Below are 17,921 nucleotides of genomic sequence, written 5' to 3'. Positions count from 1 at the left end.
TACCTGAACCTTTGGGCTCACTTAAGGTGGAGGATACAAAAAGGAAGCAGGACAGGTACTGCTTTTGTTTTCCAGCTGCCGTCGAATCTCTGCCGTGGTTGGCGCTTAACTTCAATTTAGAATTCCTTAACACTATGATATACACCTTTGCATATGTGAACTACAAAATGCTATCTTTTGATCAGTGTCTCCCTCCACAGGACTGTAGTGATGGAGACAGAGGTAGTACATTCAGTAGGAAAACTGCTAAACAGAATGTAGAATGGTTTTTAATATACTTAAGATGAAAGGATGATCTCAGGCCATAAAACAAAACAGAAAGTCTGTATCAGTTCGAAGACAACTTGTAAGTCTTCCTACACATCTTTTCCTCTCCCTTTATGTCACCAAAGTACTCACCACTCTCCTCCATGAAGTCCTCTCTGACTGGTTCTACCCTAGTTTTGTTTTGTTTTGAAATTACAGTGTGACATTTCCACAGAAAGCGCAGCACAAAGTAACACTGTGAAATCACTGGGAACAGTCAGGACTCCGATTTTTCAACTTTAGCTTTTCATCAAGACCATGTTTTTCAGACAAGTTAACATCCACACACCTTTATTTTCTCACCTATTCACCTATAAAATGGGAGAACACAATGACCCTACTGACCTCATAGAACTGCTAAAGATAAAGCAAGAGAACGGACACGAAACAACTTATCCTGGAAGGTAATGACGACAGCCTGATACTTTCTGTGCAGCTGCCAGCTCAGCCTGGTATGTAAACTTCTATTTGATAAATGTTGCTGAGTTCTTACCTAGAAAGCATGACATACATCCTAGCTATAAACAATAATGGCCAATTAACCTCCTGTGAAAAGCTACCTTACGTGATAGCCCCACTTCTCCAAGCCCAATGGTAGGAAACAAAGGAAGACGCCACAGTTTATCACTAGCTACCTATGACTCAAATGACACTACTTTGTTTTATGGACCAGCAGACAAGACATACACATTTTCACATTTATCCTTGCCTAATTTGCTCAAGACCTCACAATCAAGAACATATCTTTTATACTATCTCTGCTCCCTCACCTGTAAAGGGAACCAAGACTGAGTTGCCCTCCAGGGTTGCTGGGAAATAGTGGAATATAGAGTGTGGTTTATGACTGTTAAAAAGCTGCTACAGATGCTAAACAATACCTTTCCAGGAAACTGGCTTCTATTAAACATATGCTAGTCCTGTTGAAAAATCAACCTATACAGGTCACATATGAAGTTCCACCCTACTCCTTCAAAGCCATCCATATGTGACTTAGGAAAAACACTTCGGGAGTCTCTAAGAATGGAAGCATCAGGTGTGTTTATGGGGAAGCAGTGAGTTCAGAATATGATGGAAAAAAAAAAAAGAAATGAAAATTTAAGTTGCTTCTGATCTTTCATTTGAAACCGCACCCCAGGAGACAAAGGCAATGAATGGCCAACCACCATTCCTCATCGCTAAAAAACAAGGACAAAGGAAGAAGAAGCACAAACATTAATCTATGGCTCATTTAGACGAAATATTAAGAAGCTGCACAATGGGAGGAAGCACCAAAGTGTATTTTCCTGGGGAAGGGTGGCTGTGCCAAAAAGTCAGGGTGGAGGCTTGTAAAAGTCCATATTGGATCACTTAGTAGGTGGTTGGGTCTTTTTTTTTTTTTTTTAATCTTTAGGCTTTAACTCAGCCAACGGAGGACTGAATTCCCCCCCACTCTCCTACTTCATCAACAGACCAAGAAAAATTAGGTATAAATAAAAAACATTAAGGTTCTAAGCGATAAACATTTTAATGCTGAAACTCTGAATTTCTCTAGACTGTGAAGTTCCCTAACCACAGGGAGAAGTTGCTTACCAAGAGCTATCCTAAGTGGTTTGCTGCCTGACTTGGGAATATCTGTCAAATAACCACCATTAATATTTTAGTTTACTATTTATGGCTGCACAAAAGATTGCAGAGGAGACAGGCTGTAGAGGAGAACACTGGGCCAAAGGAGTCTTCCTGAGAAGTTATATGGGAGTTACAACTCTGTGCCCCAGCAAGGAGACCATACCAAGCGTGACACAGACCAAACAGGATGGTGTCAATTCCAAGACCAGGTGTTTGTTATTTACTTTTGTGGCTTAAAACCAAGGAGCTAGAGGGGAGTAAGATATGTTTTATCTTACTGGGGGAAAGCATACCATTTAATAGACCAAAAGATAAATGGGTAAGTTGTTTTTTGTTTTACCATCTGCCAAAGTTTCAGATGCTGAGGGTGAGTTTAATCACAATAAAAGCAAATCCTTCCGAGTTGACTGTTCAACACAAGTCCTGTCACTTACTGGCTATGTAACCACATTCGATGTTACTCAATGTTGCTGAGCTTCAGGATCCTTTTCTAGAAAATGGAGATTAAAAGGTTGTTGTGAAGACTAATTGAGATGACATGTGTGCAAGTTTCCCAACCAGTGTCTTGTGACTAAGTTACAGACCTGCTGAGATAATAATGATCCTTGCAGCCCTTAGGGCAGCCCAGTGGAAGGATCTCTAGGCTAGGCCATTTACCCAACGTGCCTTATGAATATCATGTTCTGTTTGTGACATATCATAAACAAGGTCAGAAGTCACCAGTGAAAGGTAGCTGCACAGTGCTTAATACCTATGTCTACTCCCTCCACAATTCCCATCAGCCCTAGTTTTCTCAACTGTAAATGGGAACTGCTGTCACATAGGCCCATTTTGAAATCAAATGAAATTATGTTAAAGCTTATAACAAAGTGTCTAATTCATAGATGATAATCAATGAATTAGTGTTTCTTCTAGGTGGAGTCAGAAGAGACCACACTTTGAAGCCATGGTTGGGAGAAGTTGTGGGATTGTGCTAAATCCCAGAATCAGAAATTGGTCAGCAGTACCAGGAGAAACGGAACCCTATTAGTATCAGAGTGCTTAACGTCCAGAATCCTGGAACAAAGCAGCTAGATAAGCCCTCAGGGTTACTGACTAGATAGCACAAGATACTAAAACATATTCAATTCATTAAGATGGGTTTCAAACACTATTCTTAAAATCCTTAGAAAAAAACTGCTATCCTTTTCCATTAAAAAAAAACAACTCATTTATTTTTGAGAGAGAGAAAGAGACAGAATATGAGTGGGGGGTGGGGAGAGAGACAGACTCTGAAGCACGCTCCAGGTTCTGAGTTGTCAGCACAGAGCCCAATGTGGGGCTCGAACTCACAACTGTGAGACCATGACTTGAGGTGAAATTGGACACTTAACCGACTGAGCCACCCAGGCACTCCTACTCTTATCCTTCTTCTAAGGAAGTTCCTAGAATGTTACTAATTCATCAATTAAGAACTCCTGACAACTTCATTTTCCAATCCTCTTTTCTCATTAAGGATTTTGGAGCCTTTACTCCTGAATGCATCCAATTCCCCATTTGGGCATTTATGTCCCTCTTCTACTTATCCCTTCACTGAGCTGAATGAGACGAATTACTGAATTCTGCTATCTCACTATAAGGTTTCTGATCTCTCTTCTGTAATTCTCCTAGAAGGCTCCCATCATCCCATTTAGGCAAAGACTAGAGAAATGCGGTCCTTACTCTCTGCTAAGCTGTATCTCAAGATATGGAGAACAAAGATGATCTAAAAGTCGATTCACACAATGTCAGAAAAGTGATAAAATCAGCACCTAAAGAAACTAAGATCCATTCTATCTGGGCTCATCCCTTCCTTCAAGAAAATATTTACTGAGCTAACTCTATATACAGTGAGGATGCTGGGAAAGAATGATGACCAGGGACAGGCTCCGCCCTTAAGGAGTCATCAGTTTGGGGGAGTGTAGCTCTGGGGCTTCGCGCCCAAAGCACTGCTGCAGAGGTCGGAAGTCAGGCAGCAGTGTGCAACTGTAACGACCTGTTAACAGACCCATCAGACCATTCCATTTCTTCTGAATGCTTAACCAATGTCCTAATTCCAAATCACTTCAAACCAGTCTGTCTCTCTGAGGACAGATGCAGCACATTTAGGAAGGAGAACAGGGTATCAGCAAGATTTAATTTATTCCTTTCTCAAATTTCTCCTCCCACAGTCCTTGCCCACCCCAACTGGCACCGCTTGCTCCCTGAGCGTCACTCCCCCTCACAGAACCACAGAGCCCCGCAACATGCACAGCTGTGGCAAGGAGCCAGCATGCACTTAAAATCAACAGCAATTCGCATCTGACAGCATTTCCTCAATTCTGGCCTCCAGACTCTAGCTAAGTTGGTAGGCCTAGCTTCTGAGGCTGAAAAGGTTCTTGGTTGTATATACAGCAACAAAAAAATTAAATTAATCTGCCAGATTACTTCTGCTTTAATTGGGCATCTGGGTAAGAATTCCTAAATGAAAAGGCAACGCTGTTGACAAGACCTGTGTATGAGGTTACCTGCAGTGTTGAGCATGGCTCTTTAATGAGCATGTTCTCTTAGTCTGTAGGCTGTCAGGGAGACAATTTACCAATAATTATCATTTTGTGAGGACATATGAATCATTCCAAGAAGCCATTTTCACAGGAGTGTGGTAGGAAAAAAATAAAAAGCAATTTGTTGGAATGAATCTTAGGCTTTGTCAGTACTGCTTCCAAATAAATTAAAAGGTGATTATGACCCAATGTTAAACAGTTCAGATAAAAGAACTGCTTTACCCAAAGGAAGTTGAGACACTTAGTAGGATGTCACATGCAAGAAGATCTAGCAGGATGATCTGAGGCATGATTTAAAGAAAAAAGAAAAAAAAAAATCAACCTGAAGAGGAAAATCGCCGAACTGTATTCTGCAGCATGCACCACAGAACGATTTTAAGACCACCTCATGCTTGCATTTTCAGCAGCTGCAACAGTGCTAGTGCTGTCCAATAGAACTTTCTGCAATAATGGAAATGTTCTGCATCTGTGCTGTCCAAATAAGGCTGCTACTAGCCACATGTGGCAACTGAGCACTACAACTGTGGCTGGAGCGAGGAACTTAATTTTAGTTCTATTTCACTCTAATTCTTATTTAAGCTTAACTAGCCACATGTAGCTTCTGGCTATTGTACTGGGCATCACAGAACTGTGAGATTCGTTCTGGAAAAGGCTGTCAGAAGTATAATTTCCCCAACTGGTTTGAGAAGTGTACTCTCTGCTCTCTGTGTACTCTGAGAAGTGTAAAGTAGGGTGAAGCTGACCTCTCCCAGCAAGTTCTCACGCTGGTAAAACCTCTCAAATTTCCAGGGTTTCTCCTCCCAGCTACTCCCCTTCTTTAATGCCTTTCTCCCATCTCCACCCTAACACATCTCACCCTTTGGCTCCTCTGTAACTTTTGCCAATTGGTTTTCTCAGAAAGGCGTCCTTCCTCTGTTCCTGCTTGGGGCACTGGAAGAATCCCATGAATGTTTATGATGATCACACTACTCATTTTTTTTGCTAGAAGTTCTGGAGTAGTAGCCATGTGCCTTGATAAATACGTTAACTACTTCAATGCTGCCTCACCGTGTATGCCTGGAAACTCACAGTGGGCTTAGATGCCAGCTTCTGCTGGGTGTTACATCTACAATCCCAGGAAAGCCCCACTTCCTAGGCCTGATAGCAGGGTCTCTTTTCAAAGATTTTCAAAGTGCTTTTCAACAGAATATGTTTTGGGCCTACCTATTTAAAGTCACTTATCAAAGGGAAGACAGGCCATAGTAAAGCCTAAACTTGCTGCCCTGCCCTAATATCCAACACTGCTAGAACATATGCTTTGTTAAGAAATGTCCTAGAAATTCCAACTTACGCTTCCAGACTTGAGTGCCTATTTTAATTCCTCTGAAAGAGTATTTGTAAGAATTAATTTTCTAAAAGGAAAAGAGCTGACGTTCTGGATAATGGGCTTCAATTTGGAATCACAAATACACAAACAAATATGAATGTACTTCTACACTACAAGGCATGCTTCTACTTGAAAATGAACAGGCATTTATCTTGTCAATCGGCTTATAACCACCCAGATCTCATTCTTTGCTAGTCTGGACTCGAAAACGCATTTAACAGGTTCAGCTGTGAAAATGCAGAAGTTAATTCAACTTCCTCCTCTGTGCTACACTGCTCAAAAAAGTACACAGCAATCACCCAAAATAAGACTCTGATCTGATTGACTTGAACCCTTAAAATGCAAAGAATCTGGCCTAAAATATAAGCAACTGCAGCCCGTGGCAGAAAACAGTAGCTACTGCTTACTGTATGCGTTACTTCATGGAAAGCCATGCTTTATTTTACAGATAAAATCTGTAACCTTACTAAAAGGGACAGGAGACACAATATGTTCCATTTAAGCAGTGAGTTAGAAGTCTTTTTTTTAATGCCAAGCCACAAGTTCATTATGACTACTTAGAATTTCCCCTCTACCAATCCTCTCCCGTCTGCAGATCTCCAAGCACTTACTTTCCCATCACTAGTTCCCAGTTCACCAGAAAGTTTGCACTTATTTCCTCAACTGTGCAACCAAGATGTGAAGCCCCATCCTCACAATGGAGAAGTGAGGCAAAGGGACTGACTATGTACAGGCCACCAAAAATTCAAAGCTAAAACCAAATCTTCGGCTCACGTTTTAAACATTAGAAAGCAAAGCAGCTTTGGAGGAGGAGGTTGTTTTCTACAGATTCCCGTGTTTCACAGAGAAGACTGCCTTGGAAACATGTGCTAAGCCTACCTTTAAAAAGGCCAGTGTTGGTAAAAAAGGTGATCTAAGAATCACCTTTATATATAGACTTTGGATTCTTGTTAAGTGTGTACCTGGGCCAGGATTACCACGGAAGAAATCACAGACCAGGGATCTTGTATAAGAGTTTAAAAGATAAATGGGTGGAGAAAGTTGAATTAGAACCTCAGAAGAGAGATAAGGAAGGGGTGTGGAGTGGGAGACTATAAGCTTTGCTTGAGAAAGATGTAACAAAATGGCCAAAGTGTCTTACAGCACTGTTCGAAGAAGGGAAACCAGAGAAGTCGCATTTGTCGGGCTGCAAGACTGAATCTGCTTCCAGTCTTGCCTCCTGCTCCTTTAGACGAAGAGGTGGGGGGGTGGGGAGCGAGAAGGCTGGTGGCGATCTGGGCCTGAATCTTCTTCCCTCCTCCAGTCCTGGGAATTCCTGGAAACTCCTTTCAATCCAATCCCAAAGGAGCTTTCTTCGGGTTCAGAACAATGACGGGGACTACAGAAGGAAGGGGTCCCCTGCTCGCTCCAGAAGGCAATGGGATACCCCGGCCAGAGTTCCGGGCCCGGCAGTCCTCACGTCCTACAGGTCTCCTGCCCTTTGGCACTCACGCTCCTGTCCACTCGCCGCTTCCGCATCCCTCCACGGAGCCTCTCCCCACGCATCTCTGCCCCTCACCCCACCGCGCCCAGTCGCCTCCCACGTCTACCCCGCCGGGGCCGTCCCCACACCCGGCCAGGTCTCCCACCTCGTGCCTCCAAGACTGGGGGACTGAGCGATACTAGGGACTAGCGTGGGTCAACTCTGCCTCCCCCGCCACCCCCCGGCCCCGGGCGCGCGCTCACCCGGCGGCCGCGTTCTCGAACTTGAGCGCGAGCGTCTCCTCGATGATGCGGTTGTTCACCTCCAGCAGGATCATGGCGGCGGCTGCCCCGGGCAGGGGAAGGAGAAACAAGGGACGGTGAGGGTGGGTAAGGGAGAAAAGGACGGAGGGAACGGCCCTGCTGCCCCCTGAGGAGGGGGGTTGGGTGGGGTAGGAGGTTAGGGGAAAAGGGGAGAGGGACCAGGGTGGGGGGGAAGGGGAAGACGCGAGCGCTCGCCCGCGCACGCACTGGCTGTGGAGACACCCACCCACCCGACCAACCTGGCCCCCGAAGCCTGAACCCGCCTGCCGAGCCGCCGCCGCCGCCGCCGCTGCCGCCTCACCGACAAGCCCGGTCCCCGCCCAGCCCCCGGCTCTAGCCGGCCACTTCCGCTCTCACACCCACTTCCGCTCGCTGCCCGGACGCGCGGCCCCGCGGCGCCATTTCCGCTTCGACCCCTCGTGCACGCGCACGCAGGGTCGCCGCGGAGGCTGGGGTGGCGTGGCGCATGCGCGACCCCCACCCCGTCCTCCGGTCGCCTCCGCCTTCCCACAGTTCCCCCTCGCATACAGCCTTTGCGAGTTTGTTTCCAAGCGGGCTGTCATTCCCCAAAGCCTGCTTCACTGTCCAGCGCCTCCCAACCGCTCGTCCCAGAGGTCCAGCTCCACCCTTCCGGTCTTGTCATTTCAAAGACCCCGGCGTCTTCTCCCAGGCGGTTCTTTTGCTCTCAGTTGTGTGTCCCTTACTCATGCCGCACTAATGGCTGTCCAGCGGCACTACCACGAATTCACGAATTCATTTCTCCAACAAATATTTAGTGGGCTTGTGCTGTGCTGGGGGCGCAGTGGTGAACGATACGACGTCCTGCCCTCGTGGAGCTTATAGTCTGGTAAAGGAAGCATAATAAATTCTCAATTATAGAACTACAAATTTGTTAAACGTGTAATGGAGGAAAGGAATGAGAAGTCACCGTGGTGAATATGTCTCCCCGGGGTCTTGTCATGTCTCCGTTTATGTGCCTGGGGAGCTGCCCCTGGGTGCCAAGAACATGATTTCTGACTTTGAGACCCTTAACCTAACTACCTCTTCCAGAGACCTACCTACCTTCATACTCATCTGTATCCAGAATCTGCACCTTCTGTCTGTGTGTCTTGTTCTGTATTTTCCATCCTCTGGGGGAATCTAACAAACTTAGTTAAATCTCTTCTACCTGCACTGACTTATTTTCTGCTATGTACTCTTGGGGTAAGAGTGGGAAAATCCAAAAAATGAACAAAAACTAGTCCTTGTCATCAAGGCCCACACAGCTCTTTAAAACATTTCTTATAGGCTAACATTTTAGCATTAATGTTTATTGAATTAAAATACTACATATACATAGTGTAAAAATACATACATAAACTAAAAGTCTTGTAATGAAAAAAGCAGTTCCCTGGCCTACTTTTTAAAGGCAATATCTTTAACTCTTACATATTCATCCTGATTCCATCCATATATCGAAACAATTGCTTTTACTATTCTTGATTTGTTAATTTTAAGCATTATCTGTTGACTTCCTGCTATGATAGATAAGAACATGACCTTTCACTTCTGCCCCTGCCCCCCACAAAGTTATGTAACAATTTTGGGTGAAACGAATAATCAGCATTTAAATTATTATGTATGCAAATATTATTTACCAATGAGCTCCAAAGTACATTACAACCATGCCTTCTAGCTTATACAGCCCTTCATTTTTCTTAGAGTTAACTATTGCCTTTTTTCTCTCTTGTCAATTTCCCATGTTATCTACAGTTGCCTGCCCATCCCCTCTGTAAGTACTCTAAGACTTTGTCAAAGTCTAGCAATATTTTCCATATACTCAAATACATAAGTTCCAGTTTTTCTCTGGAGTCTTTGTCCCAGAGCCCTCCTGTCTCTTATTTCAATCTGGATTGACTGCTCTCCAGACTTGCTGTACAGTTGTCATTCTGGGATTTTCCTTCACTGCTGTTCTGGGCTGTTTTGCCCATTTCCTGGATCCCATGTCTTCCTCTTTCTTGGTTTACTTCCTTGTTTTGCTAAAGTACCTTCTTTAGTAACTTCCTAAGGAAGGGAGTTAATTAAGGGCTATGTTGTTGGAATCTTTGCATATTTGAAAATAGCTTTTTTTTTTTTAAGTGATCTCTATGCCTAAAGTACAGCGCTAACTCAGGACCCCAAGATCAAGAGTCACATGCTCTACCAACTAGCCAACAGGTGCCCCCATATTTGAAAATATCTTTGTTCTAACACTTGAATTGTAGTTTGACTGTGTTAAAAAGAAACCCCAGAATGGGACACCTGGGTGGCTCAGTTGGTTAAGCGTCCACCTTTGGCTCAGGTCATGATCTCGCGGTTCACAAGTTCGAGCCCCGCGTAGGGCTCTGTGCTGACAGCTCAGAACCTGGAGCCTGCTTCAGATTCTGTGTCTCCCTCTTGCTCTGTCCCTTCCTCACTCATGCTCTGCCTCTCTCTCTCTCAAGAAAATAAATGAACATTAAAAAAAAAACAACTAAAAAAAAAAAAAAAGAAAAAAGAAACCCAAACTCGTGTTACTTAGGCCAACTCACCAAAGAAGGGCTTAATACCTAACCAAATTACACTTTCAACCTCCCTCAGAAATTTAGTCTTTAGTCAGGAATTTTCTGATCAGCACCAATCAGGTTATCAGTGTCATGGACCTTCTTGATCCCCTAAAGGAAGATGAGGTAATGCACCTACTAAGACCCTTTTGTTCCCAAGTGAAGGTGAGACTTCACCTGAAATAATCCTCTTTTCTCTTCAGGGCTTCCTTGTCCTGCCTTTTGAAACCTGTCCTTTTCTATAGCCCCTCAGAGCTCCTCTCTACTTGCTGGGTGGGATGTTGCCTGATTCATGAATTGTTTAATAAAGCCAATTAAATCTTCAAATTTACTCGGTTAAATTTTGTTTTCTTAACAGCTGGTTATTGATTTCAAATTTGAAAATAATTTTTCCTCATAATTTTGAGTATTATTTCATGTTATTCGACCTTTCAGGGCTGCTATATAAAAAGTCTGATTCCTGGGGCGCCTAGCTCAGTCAGTTAAGTGTCTGACTTCGGCTCAGGTCATGATTTTGCAGTCTGTGGGTTCTGTGGGTTCAAGTCCTGCATCAGGCTCTGTATTGACAGCTCAGAGCCTGGAGCCTGCTTCAGATTCTGTGTCTCCCTCTCTCTCTGCCCCTCCCCTGCTGTGCTCTCTCTCTCTCTCTCTCTCTCAAAAAAAAAAAATAAATGTAAAAAAATTTTTTTTTTAAAAGTCTGATTCCTACTCGTATTCCTGATCCTTTGTATCTTCCCCATCTCTAGAAGCATTCAAATTTTCTCTTTAAGCTATTGTTTGGAAATTGTATAATGATGTATTTTGCTATGACTCTTAATGTTTCTGTGCTGAGCACTCATTCAAAAGGGAAACTCAGGGGTGCCTGGGTGGCTCAGTCGGTTGAGCGACTGACTTCAGCTCAGGTCATGATCTCATGGTTTGTGAGTTCAAGCCCCGCATCGGGCTCTGTGCTGCCAACTCAGAGCCTGGAGCCTGCTTCCAATTCTGTGTCTCCCTCTCTCTCTGACCCTCCCCCACTCATTTATTGATCATTTCTTCTCTATTTTCTTTGTTCTCTTTCTGGAATGCCTGTTACTTAGAAATTTGATTTCTGGACTGATCCTTTAATTTTCTTTTCTATTTCCTATTTCTTTGGGTTTTGTTTGTTTGATTGACTTTTATTTTTAATAGTAGTAAAATACACATAACATGAAATTTGACATCTTAGCCATTAAAAATTTTTCTTTAATCTTTATTTTTGAGAGAGAGAGAGAGCAGGGGAGGGGCAGAGAGGGAGGGAGACACAGAATCTGAAGCCGGCTCCAGGCTCTGAGCTGTCAACACAGAGCCCTATGCAGGACTCGAACCCACAGAACCCACAGACTGTGAGATCATGACCTGAGCTGAAATTGGACACTTAACCAACAGAGCTACCCAGGTGCCCCAACATCTTAGCCATTTTTAAGTGTAAAGTTCAGTAGCATTAAAAATATTCACATTGTTGTACAATTACTTGTTTTGTCTTGCAAAACTGAAAACTCTCTACCCATTGTTTGTTTTTGTTGTCCTACTTTTCTGGGATATTTCCTAGTCATTATCTTCAACCGTTTTAAGTTTCAGTTTTCCTATCTTTTTCCTATTTTCTTTTTCCTATTATCTTTTTCCTATTATTTTTCCTATTATTTCCTATTATTTTCCTATTATTTTCTTTTTCCTATTATCTTTTTCCTATTTCCCAAGACCTTTTTAATGAATGACCTCACCCCATATTATTCTCTCTTTGTTTTATGGACAGGAATACAGGAATATCTTCTATCTCTCTGGATGCTACAGCGTGTTTGTTTTTATTTTTTCTTCTGCTCTCTGCTATGATCTGTTTTTTTGGGTCCTTTTTAATGCTAATTTATTTAGGTCTTTTTCTTTTATGTTAATGGCCATCCTCTAAAGTCTGGCCACTTTAGCAGTCTGTCTGTATTTAAGAATGAGACTAAAAAAACTGAGTGGAGACTTGAGTACATGGGCAGGATGAGTTCCTTAATGCCTTCCTACTCAAGAGGGACCAGTGGCATTGGCTTCATCTGAGAATTTTTTGGACATGCACAATTTCAGTCTCCATTAGAAACTACAGATTTAGAATATGCATTTTAACAAAATTACCAGGGGATTTAAATGTACATTATGTTGTGAGAAGCACTGGATTAATGGGCTTCACCATAAGGTGCAACAATGATGTGCTAGATTTCATTGGGGGCCCATAAATGTCAATATTGGGAGGTCTTTTCTCTGGAGAAGAATCTTCAAGTTGTGTTGGGAGCTTATAAATTTGGCATTCCCAGACTATATGGGGGTTAGGGAAGAGTGCTTTGAATTCCAGCTGACTTCCACTTAATCCCATTATTAGCCCTGTGTCTCCCCACTGCCTTCCACTGGGCTAGAGTCTATAGAAAATAAATCTTTAGTGGTGGAGGGGGTAGAAGGAGGGTGGGTGGGGTGGGAAAGGGTATAATCCCTTGACTACTAGTGGACTTAGAATTCCAAAACTTTTGATACAGATTTTCTTTTTTTTTTTTTTTTTAAATTTTTTTTTTCAACGTTTATTTATTTTTGGGACAGAGAGAGACAGAGCATGAATGGGCGAGGGGCAGAGAGAGAGGGAGACACAGAATCGGAAACAGGCTCCAGGCTCCGAGCCATCAGCCCAGAGCCTGACGTGGGGCTCGAACTCACGGACCGCGAGATCGTGACCTGGCTGAAGTCGGATGCTTAACCGACTGCGCCAGCCAGGCGCCCCTCTTCCCATTTTCTTTATCTTGCTTTTGGTTTATTTAAATTTATGACTAATAGAAGATATATCTTTGTACTACCACCCACTTTTCTTGAATCTTAACATATTATAATTAAACTTACTGCAGAGCTTCATGAAAAGAAATACAGTTGAAACTTCCTGAGAATCCCACCCAATTCCATTCCTTTCGCTCCTTCCTCCTCCACTCCATAAAGACACACCCTGCATGTGGTGTTTATCCTTCTCATGCATGTTTTTACACTTTCACTGCATAAATATGTATCCATAAACAATGTATAGCATTTTTGCATATTTTAAGCTTTTAATAGTTTTATACTGTACATCTCCTTTGAAACTTGTTTCTTTTAGTCAACAATATATTTTTGAGATTTACCTATGTTGTTACATGTAGGTGTTTTAACTGTGATATAGCTTTCCAATGTACAATTATACATTATGATATTAAAGGTATTCATCCATTATCCTATTGAAGGACACTAACGTTTTTTTCCAGTATTTCTGCTATTACAAGCAACGCTGCTTTGAACATTTTTGTACCTATTTCCTACGTTGGTACGTATAGATGTGACGATTTCTTTAGAGTATGTTCCTTGGAATGTAACTGCTAATATGTAGGCTACAGATATCTTAAACTTTGCCAGATGTTGCCAAATTGCTACTAAGTAGTTGTACTGATTTGTACTTCTACTGGCAATGTATGAGGGTTCTCATTGCTCCCTGTCCTCACTAGCACTTGGTATTGTCAGCCTTTGAAGTGGATGGATATGAAAAAGCATCTGATTGTTTTAAAAATAAGAATTAGTTAGGCAGAAAGAGAGGGATGTATGAAGGCCTAAAAGCAAGAGAATGTGATATCTTGCAGAAAGTGAAAATAGACCAATAATTGTGGGGTCTGGAGGGGGCATGTGCCAAGTAATTAACAGCTGGAGGCACAATAATAGCTAACATATATTGAAGTTGAGGATTTATTCTGTGGTAGGCTGTTTGAAGAGCTTTACATGTATTATCTCATTAAATCCCTGGGACAACTCTAAGAAGTAGGTACTCCTATTACCTCATTTTTTAGATAAGGAAACAGATGCTGAGAGGCTGAAGAATGGTATCCAAAGTCATATATGTGGCTGGTCACTGTGCTGAGATATAGACCCCAAATGTCATGCTCTTGACCACTATGTAATATTGGTATCCATTGCTGAACTGGATAGTTCTGTATCTTAGTTCAAGTGTGATAAAATCAAAGTATAAAAAAACTAGACCTAACACTCCATTAAAAATGATGATAACAGATTCTTGACTGAACCTTCATCCTGCTGAACACTGATGGCCAAAGTAGGGAAATTGACTGTTCTAAAATAGCCAGAAATATGTTGCTTTTGGTCTTAAAGTTAGAGACTGGAGCTCATCCTGGGATTGGGGACCTGTCTAGCTATCTTGGGATCTACTCTTCAACCTTCTTTACTCTCACATCAGCTGGACCCCATTGCACTCAGACTTTGGTGGCTAATAGGGAAGCCCAGAAGGAGGAGAAAGGAGAGAGGGAGAGAAAGAGACAGAGGTGGGGGGGGGGGGAGAGACAGAGGGAGAGAGAGAAATCAGGGTATTTAATCCTCTGCTTTCTCCTCCTTGTGAGGTTTCCTCAGGCTGGCTGTGTCCTTCAACCAAATGTCATTCCTCCTCTCAAGGTGACCACCTTAGCACAACTCTTCCCTTCCTTCAGTGCCTGGTAACAACCTCTTTTCCTCAACCCTTAGGGCCTAGAGGTGGTACCAGCTTGGTTGCTGTTAGTCCTTGGTTACTGCACTCTCTCTTGTGGTTCCCATACATCCACACTTTGTAAATAGTCCTTTGTTAATACACCCTCTTTGAGTTATCCTGTCTAAGTCTCCCATCTGTTTCCTGTGGGATCAAGACTAATATGGGGTGGAGAGTGATACTTCCATGATATCACTGTGAAGTGAAGTTATCCAGTGAAGTTAGGAAGCTCCAGGAATTGGTCCCTTTACTTAAACAACTACTGAGCTGGCAAGAGCTCTCAATCAATTATTTGGAACTTTGGAGCCTAGTTGAACACTTGCAGTATCTAAGGGAGTGATCAATGAAGGAAGATGCTTTTGTTGAGTATGCTCACCACCCCCACACCCACAGCAGGTAGTCAGATGGATCATTCCACATTCATGGTGTGGCTACTTGATTCAAGTATGGGCAACAGTGACTTGTCCTCCAAAAAAAAAAAAAAATCAGAGTTCTGTGTTTTGATCTGCTTGGCAGTTTGCTAATAGGTATGTACTGAGGCTGCTCATCATTTCAACTCCCATAGGCCTTGCAGAAGTGTCTTCCCCAGTTGTGTCAATTGAGAAGTTTTAAAGAAACAGGACACCCCTTTCCTTTATTTTCCTTTCCATTCCTTTCCTTTCTGGATCCAGGCATTTGAGAAAATCTCTGTCAGGTCACTGGCTGACTACAGAGATAAAAAATGAGGCTTCAATGACTACACAAAATAAATATTATAATTTTTATAAAAATAGTTTGGGAAAGGCACTAAATAAACAGATGACTGCAACCTTCCTGAAGCAATAACAACAATTCTTGTGTAGGGGAGGATCTGATTTCCATAGTTACCACTTTAACATTCAAAATTCCCAATTCTCATATAAAATTACAAAGTATACAAAGAAACCAGAAAGTATGGCCTATTCATAGTAAAGAAGAGGAGAAATTGATAGAAACCATCCCTGAGGAAACTTAGACATTAGACTTCCTAGAAAAATAGTTAAACTGTCTTAAATATACTCAAAGAGCTGAAGGAAACCATGCACAAATAACTAAATGAAATCAGGAGAATGATGTATGAATAAGAATATAATATCAATAAAGAGATAAACAATTATAAACAGGAACCAAATAGAAATTCTGGACCTGAAAAACATAAGAGTAGTTTATCAGAAGACCTGAGTAGGTTGAAGAAACAATCAGTAAACTTGAAGATAGGGCACATTAAAATTACCTACTATGAGGAACAGAAAGCAAAGAGAATGAAGAATAATGAACAGGGACTAAGGGAGATATAGGACACCATCAAGAATATCAGCATATACATTATGGGAATCTCAGAAGGAAAAGAGATAAAGGGGGAAAATATTTGAAGAAATAATGGTGACAAACTTTATAAATTTGTTGGAAGTCATGAATATACACCATCCAGTAAGCTCTGAGAACTCAAAGCAGGATAAACTCAGAGATCCATACTGAAATACATTATAAACAAATGGTTGAAAGCTAAAAACAGAGAAAATCCTGAAAGTAGCAAGAGAGAAGTGGCTTGTCATTTACAAGAGATTGTCAATTAGACTTAATGCTGTTTTCTCATCTGAAAACATAGAGGTCAGAAGGCAGTGGAATGATGTCTTTAAAGTGTTGAAAGAAAAAAACTACCAATCAAGAATTCCATATCCAGCAAAACTATCCTTAAAAAAAGTGAAGGGGAAATTAAGACAATCCCAGATAAACAAAAACAAATGGAATTCATTATTTGTAGACCTGCACACGGGGAATGCTAATAAAAGTCTTTTCAGGCTGAAACAAAAATATCCTAGATAAGATTATTGGTAAAGGTAACAACATAGATAAACATAAAAGCTACTGTTACTGTATTTTTTAATGTAACTTTTTATTTTTATTTAATATTTTTATTTAATGTAACTTTTTTTATTTCCTATATGATGTAAAAGCCAAATGCATAAAATAATAATTATACATCTATGTTAACAGGCACAAAATAAAGATGTCACCTGTGACAATGACAAAATAAAGAGGGGATAGAGCTGGACAGAAGTAGAGTAAATGTATGCTGTTGAAGTAAGTTGATATTAACTTAAACTAGATTTTTAAAATTTAGGGTGTCATTTGTAATCTCCATGGTAACCACCAAGATAATAACTGAAAAAATGTGTGGAAAAGGAAATGAAGAAGGAATCAAAATTGTATACTAGAAAAATCAGTCAAACATAAAATTAGGCGGTATTGGAGGAAATAAAGACCAAAAAAGATATAAGACATAGAGGAAACAAACAGCACATAGTAGAAGTAAGTCCATTATCAGCAATCATTAACATTTTTTTATTTTTAAAGTTTATTTATTTATATATTAAAATTTTTTAAATCTTTATTTTTGAGAGAGAGAGAAAGAGAGAGACAGAGAGACAGAGCATGAGCAGGGGAGGGGCTGAGAGAGAGGGAGACACAGAATCTGAGGCAGCTTCCAGGCTCTGAGCTGTCAGCACAGAACCCCGTGTGGGGCTTGAACCCACAAGCTGTGAGACCATGACCTGAGCTGAAGTTGGACGCTTAACTGACAAAGCCAACCAGGCGCCCCTAAAGTTTATTTATTTATATTGAGAGAGAAAGCATGCATGAGGTAGGGCAGAGAGAGAGGGAAAGAGAATCCCAAGCAGGATCTGCGCTGACACAGCATAGAGCCCGATGTGAGGCTCAAACCCATGAACCGTAAGATCGTGACCTGAGCCAAAATCAATAGTCAGGCACTTAACTGACTGAGCCACCCAGGCGCACCCCCCACCCCAACTTCCCGCAGTAATCATTTTTAAAAAATGCTTATTTCTGAGAGACAGAGAGAGAGAGCGGGGAGGGGCAGAAAGACAGGGAGAGAGAGGATCCAAAGTGGGCTCTGTGATACAGCAGAGAGCCTCATGTGGAGCTCGAACTCCCAAAGGCCGGATCATGACCTGAGCTGAAGTCAGATGCTTAACTGACTGAACCACCCAGGTGCCCTTCAGTAATCATTTTAAATGTAAATTGAATAAACTCACTTATTTTTTTTAATTTTTATTTATTTTTATTTCAAAAGACTCATTTTAGATACAAAGACACAAGCTAAGAGTGAAGGGATGGAAAAAGATATTCCATGTGAATACTAACCAAAAGAGAGCTGGGTG

General features: G+C 41.8%; 1 protein-coding gene across 1 annotated transcript in view; it reads right to left on the bottom strand.

Moving 5' to 3' along the window:
• The window catches only part of ARPC2 (actin related protein 2/3 complex subunit 2), a 29,533-nt gene extending 21,576 nt beyond the window's left edge, over window positions 1-7,957 (bottom strand). Inside the window, exons 1-2 of the mRNA XM_030325228.1 lie at window positions 7,863-7,957; window positions 7,564-7,645 (exon numbers count right to left, since the gene is read on the bottom strand). Of these exons, the coding sequence (XP_030181088.1) occupies window positions 7,564-7,637 (74 nt within the window). The 5' untranslated portion in view covers window positions 7,638-7,645; window positions 7,863-7,957. The remainder of the gene's footprint in view (window positions 1-7,563; window positions 7,646-7,862) is intronic.
• Between the last annotated feature and the right edge of the window lie 9,964 nt (window positions 7,958-17,921).

The sequence above is a fragment of the Lynx canadensis genome, chromosome C1 (assembly GCF_007474595.2).
Source record: "Lynx canadensis isolate LIC74 chromosome C1, mLynCan4.pri.v2, whole genome shotgun sequence".
Taxonomy (NCBI): domain Eukaryota; kingdom Metazoa; phylum Chordata; class Mammalia; order Carnivora; family Felidae; genus Lynx; species Lynx canadensis.
Note: the sequence above shows the minus strand (reverse complement) of the source record. Positions and strands in the feature narration are given on the sequence as shown.